Below are 11,046 nucleotides of genomic sequence, written 5' to 3' on the forward strand. Positions count from 1 at the left end.
CTCAGCTCCGCCAGCCGAGGGCTCCCCTGCAGTGCTGCAGCAGCACCCCAAAAAGGGTCAGGGGACCTTAAAGTGCAGCCACCCCCCTCAGTGACAGCGCTGGCATAGGGGGCGGGTGGCCCACGGTACGTTCTGCCCGCGGCCGGCGCAGCTGAGTGTGGCACGTCGACACGCCAGAGCCTCCTGGTTATAAATAGAGCCGGAGCCGCGGAGCTGGTGAATCCCAGCGCCGCAGGGCAGGCGGCGGCACGGGCCCTCCCCAGGCTCGGCGGCCGCCGCGTCGCTCCCGGCACCGGGACCGAACGCCAGGGACACGGCGGGTGTGCAAGGACAGCCGGGCAAAGCCGGGCATCCCGGCTGGGACACGGCACCCGCGGGCACCCAGCGGTGTGGGATGGGGCACGGGGTCCTGCCCTCCTCCCCGCCGTCCCCGTGCCCGCTGGCATTGACCGTGTCACCTGGGGGGCTACAAGCAGAGCAGCGGATGAAGGGGACGGGCACCCACCGGTGTCCCAGGGAACCCCGGTGCGAGCACCCACAGGGCCACGCGTGTCCCCACACCGCAGCAAGGTCACCCCCAAGGGCAGGGCGTGGGGCCCACGGGTGACATATGGCCCGGGAGCGGCGGCCGCGGGGCCGCTAAGCCACCGAGCCGTCACCCGCTAATCCCGGCACGGAGGCCAGCGGTCGGGGTGCCGCACCCAGAGCCACCAGCCGGCGCCTGCCCAGCACCCCCCGAGCGGAACGGCCACCCCCCGCGGCGGCGACCAGCGTGGCCACCACGGGGAAGCACCTGTGTGTCCCCCCCCCCAGCACGCACCGGGCTGGGGATAGCCCTCGCCACCCAACGAGGTCAAAGGTCAGAGGCACGGATCTGGGGGACACCCCGGCTCCGGCGGGCAGGGGGGCTCTGCCCCGTCCCCCCCGGCGGCCTGGGGCGCTGCTGCGCTGCCCCGGGGGGCTCCCCCTGCCCTGGGGCCGCAGCCGGGGGAGCACCCGGTGGGGCAGCCCCCCCCCGCCCCCTCCGTCCCGGCCGCTGCTGCCAGGAGCCCCCGGGGGCTCCGCCGCCCCCGGGCATCTGCTGCGGCGGGGGAGGCGGCGGCCGGCGCCCCCCGCCCGGCCCCCCCCCCCCCAACTCCGGGCCCCCCCCGGCCCCGCCGCCGCGCCAGCGCCCTGTCAGCCGCCGAGAGCGATGGCTTCCTCCGCCCGCCGGCCAGGAAACGGCGCAGACGCCGCTCCCGCCCCCCGGACCCCGGCCCCGGCCCCCGCCGGCCCCCCCCACTCCGCGCCCCCCGGCCCCGCTCACCCGCCGGGCCCCACCGTCTGCGCCCCGGTCCCACCACCCCCCCCCCGCCCTCCCCGCACCCCGAAAAGGGGAAGCGGCCCCGGCCCCCCCGCCCGCCCCCGCCGGGAAAGGGAAGGGGGGGAACGTGGCTTAGCGCACCGGCGGCCCGGGGGAGCCCGGTTCTCCCAGGGGGGGCAGCCCCAGCACGGCGGTCCGTGGCGGTGCCCCGGCCCCCGTCGGGTCGGGAGGGGACCGCAGCACCCCCGCGCCGGGGGTCCCCTGAGCCCTCACCGGGGTGGGTGGGGGGGACAGCGCTGCCACTCGGGAGCGCCCAGACAGCCGGTGCCGGGAGGGGGGACCCCAGCACCGGTAACCGGGGGCGCCCGGCACCGCCAAACGCCGGAGAAACGGGGCGGGGGGGGGGGGGGGAAGCAAAGCCACCATCCGAAACGGGGGCGACGGGGCAACGCTGCCCCTCCGGAGCTCACGGCAGCCTCAGCCGGGCGGGGGCCCTCGACTCCCTGCGGGGACCCCGCCACCGAGACGGAGCGAGGGGGATCCCAAGGATTCCCCCGTTACCGGAGAAGGGATCCCCAGCGTCGTCTCCCGAGGGGGTGGCGGGGGGGGGGGCCCACCGCCTTAGGACCCCTAAAGCCGCCCCTACCAGAGCAGAACCTCCCAGGGCGGGGACACCCGGCCCCACCGCGGAGGCACCCACCACCCTCACCCGCTCCTTTGCCGGTGGCGACTCCCCCCCACACCCCAACATCGGCACGACGCGCTGGGTCCCGCCGCACCGGATCCCCCCCCCCTCACCCCCAGCACCGGAGAGGCGGTACCGCGACCTCCACAACCACCACCACCCCCCCCGAGCCATCCCTCCCCCCCCCGCTTCCTTACCTGCTCACGGAGACTTCACCCCGAGACCCTTAAAACCGGCAAGCCCCCGGTGGCGGCTGCATGGCGGCGCGGGGGCCACCCGGCCTAAAGGGGGTGGGTGTTTTTCGGGAGGGGTGGGGGGGGGAAGGCGATAACGGAGGAGGGGGGGTTTAACGAGCGGCGGCCGCGGCCATTGCGAGTCATGTGCTCGCGGGGAAACTTTACCCGGGGCTGGGCCGGGCGGGGCGGCGGCGGCGGCGGCGGCGGCGGCGGAGGGCGGGGGGGGGGGGGCCGAAGGAGGAGGCCACGCCCCCGTTCTCTAGACACGCCCCTTTCCCGCTGGCCACGCCCCTCGCCCCGCCCCGCCAGCCAATGGGGCGCCGCCTCTGGCGGCGCCCCATTGGCTGGCGGGGCGGGGCGAGGGGCGTGGCCAGCGCAACATTGTAACTCTTTGAAGTCTCCAGAAGGCGGAAGGGGAGAAAGTGGGTGCGCGCGCCGCCCGCGGCGGGGAAGGCTCTTAAAGGGGCCGCGCTACCGCAGGGAATGAGGAAAACACGCTCCCCCCCTACACACACACACACACATACACACGCGCAGAGGGCTATGGGATGGGGAGGTGAAGTGGGATTTGGGGAGGGGGTGTCGGATGAGCTGGGTTTGGGGAGGGGGGTACGCAGGGGGCTCTGGGGGGGGGGGGAAGAGGGGTGGGAGTCGGGGGGGGGGTTCTGGGTGGCTGGTCCCAGGTGAGATGTTGAGGCTGGGGATGGGGACATGGACAGGGACAGAGATACATACATGGACACGGGCACGGACATGGACACGGATGTGGACATGGAGATGGACGTGAAGATGGACATGGACAGGAATATGGACACAGGGACATGGACACATGCATGGACACGGACATGGACAGGGACACAGACAGGGACAGGGACACACACAGGGACATGGACAGGGACATAAACATGGACATGGAGATGGAGATGGACATGGACACAGGCATGGAGAAAGACGAACACGGACAGGGACACGGAGACATGCCTAGACACAGACATGGACATGGACAAGGACAGGGACATGGAGATGGACATGAACATGGACACGAATAGGGACACAGACGCACGCATAGACGCAGAAATGGACAGGGACACACACGGACACGGACATGAACATGGACCCTGACACGGACACGGCCTGTCACCCGCACTCCTGCACCCCCGACACCCTTGTCCCCGCCAGCTGCCCCCACCCCAGGTCCCGGTGACAGCCCCAGCGCCCCCATGTGCCCCCCCCCGCCCCGGCCAGGCTGCTCACCCGCAGCCCAGCCAGCGCCCGCGAGGGGTGAAAGCAACTTTGCTGTGAAAAAGGGAAGAAAAAGGAGAAGTGCAGCCCTGGCACTGCCCCACGCAGGGCCAGCGCCCCGCAGGAGCCCCACGGCCCCGCCTGGGTGGGACAGGGCAGGGGAGGGGGCCCGTCCCCATCCCCCCCCCCACGCAGTGAAGCCCCCGGGGCACCCAGAGCCAGGGCGAGCGTGGGGCAGGGCTGAGCAGACCCCCAGCTCTGCCGCTCCTCGCCTGCTGCTGGGGGAAACTGAGGCAGGAGGGGAGCCAGGCCCTGCCGTCCCCTGTGGGGAGGAGGCCAGAGGTGGCACCCAGGTCCCTGCACCCGCACGAGGGCTGGGGGGCAGCGAAGTGGGAGCTGCTCCGGCAAGACACACATGTGACGAGTCTGGGCAGCCTCAGCACACGCTTGTGGGGGTCCCGCTGCCCCCCCCCGCACTGCCCAGGGCCCCTGGGTGCCTGTCAGGCCCCACAACACCCACGCCATGAGGGCTGGGTGCCCACCGGTCGCTCTGAGCAGCACTCCTGTGCCTCAGTTTCCCCTGTGTGTGCAGCAGAGTGAGGGGGGACACCCTGGGCCAGGCACCGGCAGCGAGGCCTCGGCACCCACAGCCCGGTGTGGCCACCAGCCCCCTCCCCAGCACACCGGGGCTGCCGGCCGCGGCGAGGCCCAGCCGCCGGCATGTGCTCAGCCCAGAGGAATGTGCCAAATCACTCCCAGATGTGCGCAGCGGCCAACTCGCCGCCCCCTCTGCGGCCCACCGGGGTGGCCACCGGGCACCGGGGACCCCGCGCCTCCCCGCCGTGGGGCTGCCCGTGGGGCCAAACCCGCTGCCGGCCAGATCCTGCCCGGCTGCAGGGCCCAGCCTGTCCCGCGGCGTCGGGGCGCCGAGGCCTGGCAGGACGCGGGCAGGGAGCGGGCAGGACAGCGGGGCGCCGGGGCGTCAACGGGGGGGTGCCGGTGGGACAAGGCTGCGTCCCCGATGTCCCCGTCCCGCCAAGGCCCCGCAGCCCTCGCCCGGCGTGGGGCCCGGGGCCGGTGCGGTGGGGTCATGTGGGGTCCCGGCCCCGGTGCCCGGCAGGAGCGCAGCCGAGCGGAACGGGGCTGTCAGATGGAATCTGGGTGCCGGCGGTGACGGCGGCGGGGGGGGGGGCCGTGCCCGCCACGTGGCGCTTATGTAAGGAGAGTGCAGGGGAGGACAGGAGGCGGCTGGGGCGCCGGGGACACCGGGGACACCGCCGAGGGGACACCGGGCCCCCGCTGCGCACATGCGGGCGGGTGCGCGGCCGGACACGCACACGGAGGGCTGCCGGCGGCATGGCCGGGCACTGCCCAGCCCCGTGGGCACGGCACGTGTATGCCGGAGCAAGGGGACACGGTCACACGTGTGCAGGAACCGGGGGACAGGGCCCTGACGGCCTCCCGGTACTGCTGCCGCCCCAGCTACCGGCCACGCTGTGGGTGTCCCGGGGTGTCCGGGTGCCAGCGGACACGTCCCCGAGCCACAGTGCTCCTGCGGCGGCGTTGCCGGCCCCTCACTGAGCGGTGATGAACGGCTCCGGCGGGAGCTCCGGCACCCACGCGGCTGAATCCGTCTGCGCTATCGATTTTTCATCCACTGCGGCAGAGAGCGGAGCCGGGGCCGGCGCGGCCACGGGCATCCCGGCTGGCTGGCACGGCGAGGGGAGCCACGATCCCACGCCGCGGGGTCACGTCCCCCACTGTCCCCGTCCCCACCGCACAGCTGGGCCACCCTGGGGACAGTGCCAGGACCGGGGACCCCCCAGCCTTGCCGTGGGGTGCCCAGCACGGCTGGTTGGGCCCAGATGTGGGGTTGCCCCCGCACCACACACAGCCACCACCTTGCCCACGGTGGACACGGGGAGGGGGGGGATGAAAGAGCCAGGGGGATGCGGGGAGCAGGGACATCGTGGTGCCCACCCACGTCACCGCCGCGTCACTGCGGTCACACACGCTGCCAGCCACTTCCTTCCACCCACCGTCACCGCGTGCCATGGCTCCACGCCGTGGGGCTGCGTCATGGCCACGGGGCTGGCGCAGGGCAAGATGTGGCCGCCATGGCCCGTGGGGACCAGGGGCCCTCCCAGCAACATGGTGCCCAGCCCAGCTCTACCCACAGGTGTGGGGATGCCGGTACCCGCTCAGCCCCACGGCCTGGTGATGGGTGGCAAGGCCACGGTTCCCGCTTGTCCCCGCGGTGCGAGGGGACAGGTCCCCTCAGCCCCCTGGCATGGCGAGGCGGCAGGGACATGGAGCAGAGCGGGTGCAGCCTGGCCTGAACCCGCCACCCGCCCTGTGCCACCGCACACGTCTGACACATGGCAGCTCCGGCTATAAATAACCCCGCGGCGGCGACGGGCTGAGCCACGCTCGGGGCCAGGCTGGGGCTGCTGCCACCCCCGGCCCTGCCGTGCCACCCCTGCCTCAGTTTCCCCACTGCTCCCCATGCAGAACAGCAGCCGGGAACGGACCTGCCAGCCAGAGCCCACCCTGTCCCCAAGGTGTCCCCTGCCACAGCGGGGACGGGCAGTGCCACAGCGTGCCAAAATGGGAGGTGGGAAGGGGGGGACAACCCAGTTCTACAGTGGCATCCAGCGGCCCCGCCAGGCTCAGCTTTGGCCCTGGGTGCCCAGAGCAAGGACAGGGCCAGTGTCCCCGTGTCACACACCCCGTGGGGACCCTGCAAGGCCAAGGGCCCAGGGAAGCAGGGCCAGGATGGGGTGGGCACACATTGGGACCACACCATGGGGCCAGGGGAAACTGAGGCACGCTGGGGACCCAGCCCCCACCCCTACCCCTGGCCAGGAGCTGCTGGGGGGCAGCCAGGGGTCCTGGGGGACGAGGGGGGGTGGCTGGAGCGGGAGGGGGGTGCAATGGCTGGGACAGGGCACCCACGGAGCTCCCGTCCCTCCCCGCTCCCCTGCCTGCCTGGGCCCCCCCCACCTCCCCCAGCCAGGGAAGCTGCAAAATTAGGTCAAAGCGTCTATTATTTAACACAAGCGGAAGAGCCGGGGCCAGGAGCTGGGGGGGGGGGGTGGAAGGGGGCTGCAGTCTGGGAGGGGAGGGGATGGGGGGGGACGGACATGGCAGGGTCCCCCCAGCCCTGGGGCAGGGAGGGAACTGAGGGGGGAGGCAGAGGCAGGAGCCAGCGCTGAACCCAAACGACTTTATTAATGGCAGGAGACGGAGGGGACCCCGCTGTCGTCCCCCCCCGCCCCGCCCCCCAGCACCGGGCCCATCCTTCCTGCAGCCGGGGGGGTTTGGGGGGGCTCATGACGCCTGGGAAGGACTCAGGAGCAAAGGCGTCCATGGCTCAGAGCGGGGAGCGAGGCCGGGCCCCCGGAGCACCCACCGCCCACGGCCAGTGCCGCAAAGTTGGGGGGGTGCCAGCCTCCCGCCTCCCAGCTCCGGCCACACAAAAATAATAATAATAATATTAATAATAATATTAATAAACATCAATAAAACTGCCCTGGACAAAGAGACCCTGGGCAGGACTCAAACAACAGCAGCCGAGGCCTGCGGGAGCCATTTCCCTGCTCCCACCGCGGCCCAGACAAACCCTTCGTGCCCCCAAATCCCGGGGGGGGGCAGCGGCTGAGGGAGGGGGGTGTCAGGGGGCGGGGGGGCGTTAGCACAGCCCCTGCGCCAGGATGCTGCCCACCAGCGCCGCGTCCTGCAGAGCGTGCTCCACCGCCGCCGCCTCCAGCTTCAGGGAGACCTGGGGGAAAGAGGAGCTGCTCAGCGCCGCGCTGCCGGACCCCTGCCCCGCCGCCGGATCCTGCCCTGCCACCGGACCCCTGCACCGCCGCTGGATCCTGCCCTGCCACCGGACCCCTGCCCCGCCGCTGGATCCTGCCCCACTGCCGGACCCCTGCCCCGCTCCCGGACCCTGCCCCACCGCCGGATTCTGCCCCGCCACCAGACCCCTGCCCCACTGCCAGACCCCTGCCCCTGCCCCGCCGCTGGATCCTGCCCCTGTCCCACTGCCGGACCCCTGCCCCACCGCCGAACCCACGGTACCTTGGCCAGCCGGGCCTCCTTGGCCTTCTTCAGCTCCAGGACACCGCGGGACTCCAGGAGGGTGACGAGGGACAAGCACTCGGCCTGATCGACAGCGGGGAGCTGCTGCCGCCGGCAGACCTGGCTGTAGGCGTCGTGGAGCTGGGGAAGGCAGGGCAGGCGTTGCACGGCATGGCACCCAAAGGAGACTCCGGGGACACCCGCCCGCTCCCCAAATCCAGCCCCGAGAGGGTCCCACGGCGGCTCACCTTCCCCAGTGTCACCTCCCGGGCGCGCAGGTGGCGGCCGAGCAGGAGCAGGGAGCAGAGCAGCACTTTCTGCTGCAGCGGGAAGGCGCCCTGGGGCCCCCGGCCGCCCGCCGCCAGCCGGTCCCCGAACACCTCCGAGATCACGCGGGAGATGTGCGGGACCCCCACGCGCTTGGGGACGGGGGACGCCGGGGAGTCACCTGCGGGACAGACAGAGCTGCAGGGGACCTCGAGGAGGGCCGAGAGGCAGCGCAGAGGAGGCACCCCAGAAAGGGACCCCGAGACCCCCACGGGGGCCGGCCCGGAGGTGCCCGTGTGCCCCCCCGCAGGGCTTTGGCTCCGGCGCAGCAGCCACTCACCGCCGGGCAGCGGCTTGAGCAGGGTCTGGCTCCGCACCTCCAGCTCCACCACCTCCACGGCGCGCCTGGGGAGAGACAGCCCTGAGCGCCCGCCCCGGCACGGGCAACCCCGGCACGGGCACCCCCGGCGCAGGGGCCACACTGGCCCCGGCACCGCCGTTTCAGGGCAGGTGCTGACCTGCAGACATCCAGGGCTTTCCGAGCATCACCGGAGACCGCGGAGACCTTGCGGGCGCAGAACTGGAGCGCGGCGGCATCCAGGACGGTGTCACCAGCCACCTGCCGAAGCACGGCACAGTGTCAGCGCTGCCGCCCCCGTGGGCAGAGCACCCCCCCCCCCCCCACCGTGTGTGTCCCCCGCACGTCCCCGCGTGTCCCCACCTGCCCCAGCCGCTCCTGCAGGATGGCGGTGAGCTGCTCCCTGGTGTAGGGTGGGAAGTGCAGCAGCCGGGGGCCACCGGCCGGGCAGGCACCGAGCCTGGCCAGGCTGCGGTCCGTCAGGTCCAGCGCGTTGGCCAACCCTGCGGGCACAGCGGGGTGAGGAGGGGAGGGAAGAAGGATGAGGCTGGGAGCGGGTGGATGGGAGGGGGTTGCAAACCAAACCATCAGCCCCCCCTAAAATAGTCGGGGGGGTCTCCAAGGCGGCAGGGCCACGCCGCCGCGCACTCACCCACGAGGACCAGCCTGGAGCTGGGCAACCGGGGCCACTCGAAGAGGGTGTAGAGCACGTCCTGCCCCTTGCTCTCCAGCTGGTCCAGCTCGTCCAGCACCAGAAGGCTGCAGGGACGGGGTGGTGGGGGGGAGCTCGGGTCAGCCCCGGCTCTGCCCACCACCCCCCCAGCCCATCCACAGCACCCCGAGCAGGGGGAGCCGCTGCCGGGGCCGCTTCCCCCGGCCGGCCACACTCAGTGTGTTGAGGGGGGGACCCCACACCACCGTCCCCCCCCCCTCTCCGGGGCAGGGAAACTCACACCATGGGCCCCCGGGCCGTCAGCTGCTTCTCCAGCCTCCGCACGCCCTCCCGGCCGGTGGCCGCGGGCAGCCCCAGCTGCTGCCCCACGGCGGGGAAGACGCCCTGCGGGCTGCTGAGCGCCATGCAGTTGAGGACGATGGTTTTGCTCCCGGCGAGCTCATCCTGCCGGGGACGGGAGCGTTACGCCACTGCCCACCTTTCCCTGCCACTCCTCCCACCTTTCTCTGCCAACCTACTCCACCTGCACCCCCAAATCGAGATACCCCCCGCCCCCCCGCCCCAACCCACAGCACACCTTGCAGTCAAGCAGGACGCGGCTCAGGCAGGCCGTTTTCCCGGTCCCGGGGGCTCCGGAGATGTAGAGGCTTCCAGGCCGGCGCCCGCCAACGTGTTCCCGCAGGAACTGCCGGATGACGCCCGTCTCCCTCTCCCTGCCGTGGAGGCGGTCGGGCACCGCAGCGTGCAGCACCCGCTTCACCTGCTGGTAGCATGTGCCTGCGCCATGGCGGGGGGGGTGGGAGAAGGGGGGAAAGGGCTCAGGGGGGGCTGCGGTGCCACCGGGACCCTGTCCCCCCGGTCTCCAATGACACTCACCTTCCTGCCTGAAGAGCCGGGCGCGGGCAGGCTGCCCGCCCAGCCCCGAGCTCCGGGGGGTCTCCTGCCCCCCACGCCGTGGGGACGGGCCGGGGCTGCCCGGCTTCTCGGGGGAGGCTGGGGGGTCGCCGAAGAGCAAGCGGCGGCCCTGGTTCTCCTTGCTGCGCTTGGCCGGGGAGCAGGGCAGGGCGCGGGGGACGTTGCAGAGGTTGTCGTCACCTGCAGAGGAGGGGGGTCAGCAGAGCAGCGACCAAGAGGCCATTCGTAACCCCCCCCCCCCCCATTGCTCTCCCCAGGGGGGAATTTTGTGCTTCAGCCCCCTCCACGGGGCAGCCCTTCAGCCCCACAGGGCCCCCCAGGAGCACCTTTTCCTCCTGAAAGCGGGGGAAGCTGCTGCAGGGGGTGAGGGGAGGGAGGTCCCAGCCCCACAGCGGCTTTAGGAAAGGGATACCCCCCCCCCAACTTTTCCCGAGGGGTCCCAGGGGAGGGGACAGCGGGGGGGATGGACTCACCCAGGCGCTTGCGGGGGCTGAGGGGCAGCGCTTCGGGCCGGGCGGGGTGTGTGCCGAGCTCGGCGGGGCCCGAGGCCCGGGGGCTGGGCGGGAGCCGCGGGGCGGGGGGGTCGGGGCCGCTCTTAGCCGGGGGGGCGGCGAGGCGGCGGGCGCTCCTCCTGCGGGGGAAGCCGATGGTGGGCTGGCGCTGCGGGCTGCTGCTGGCCATGGCAGGAGCGGGGGTCTGCGGATGGAGCCGGGGGTGGGGGGACACACAGCGGTCAGGCAGAGGGACCCCCAGCCCCGCGGCTCCCGGCCGGCCCCTCCATCGCCCTGCTCTCCCGCCACCCCCAGCCCCACGACACATCTCCGCTCCCGATACCTCTCCCCCCCCAGCACAGCCTTGACCCCCACAGCCCCTCCGTGTCCCCACAGCCCCCCCGCGTCCCCCCCTCCCAACCCCGGACCCCCGCCCCCGGCACCACCGACCTTCTCGCGCCAACTCAGCCCCGGCTCCGGCACTTCCCGCCACCAGGCCGAGGCGGCCCCGCCCCCGCCGCCTCATTGGCTGCGCCGCCCGCCGCCGCCGCCAATCGCAACGTCCCGCGCCAAGGGCCGCGGCGGGAGGAGGGGGGGAGGGCGCCGCCGGGCAGCCAATGGGCGAGGGCGCGCGGGGCCTGCCGGGAGGGATGGTGGGCGGAGAGGGCGCAAGGCATGCTGGGAGTTGTAGTCTGCCGAGGCCTCTGCGTCCCAGCCCTCCCCATCGTGCCTCCAGTCCTGGCCCCCCCCCGCCCCCAGTGTCCCCATCCCCCCCAATCCTGCCTTCCCCCTG

At 72.8% G+C, this 11,046-nt stretch overlaps 1 protein-coding gene across 1 annotated transcript; it reads right to left on the bottom strand.

Moving 5' to 3' along the window:
• Window positions 1-6,786: 6,786 nt before the first annotated feature.
• On the bottom strand, window positions 6,787-10,446 carry CDC6 (cell division cycle 6). Its single transcript, XM_054187522.1, has 11 exons — window positions 10,236-10,446; window positions 9,724-9,942; window positions 9,425-9,624; window positions 9,128-9,291; window positions 8,827-8,933; window positions 8,538-8,677; window positions 8,335-8,435; window positions 8,157-8,221; window positions 7,798-7,997; window positions 7,550-7,690; window positions 6,787-7,247 (listed from the first exon to the last, which is right to left on the bottom strand). Exons 1-11 carry the CDS (start codon window positions 10,441-10,443, stop codon window positions 7,158-7,160), a joined length of 1,635 nt encoding a protein of 544 aa, XP_054043497.1. The 5' UTR covers window positions 10,444-10,446; the 3' UTR covers window positions 6,787-7,157.
• Between the last annotated feature and the right edge of the window lie 600 nt (window positions 10,447-11,046).

This window comes from Rissa tridactyla, unplaced genomic scaffold (genome assembly GCF_028500815.1).
Source record: "Rissa tridactyla isolate bRisTri1 unplaced genomic scaffold, bRisTri1.patW.cur.20221130 scaffold_427, whole genome shotgun sequence".
Lineage (NCBI taxonomy): Eukaryota > Metazoa > Chordata > Aves > Charadriiformes > Laridae > Rissa > Rissa tridactyla.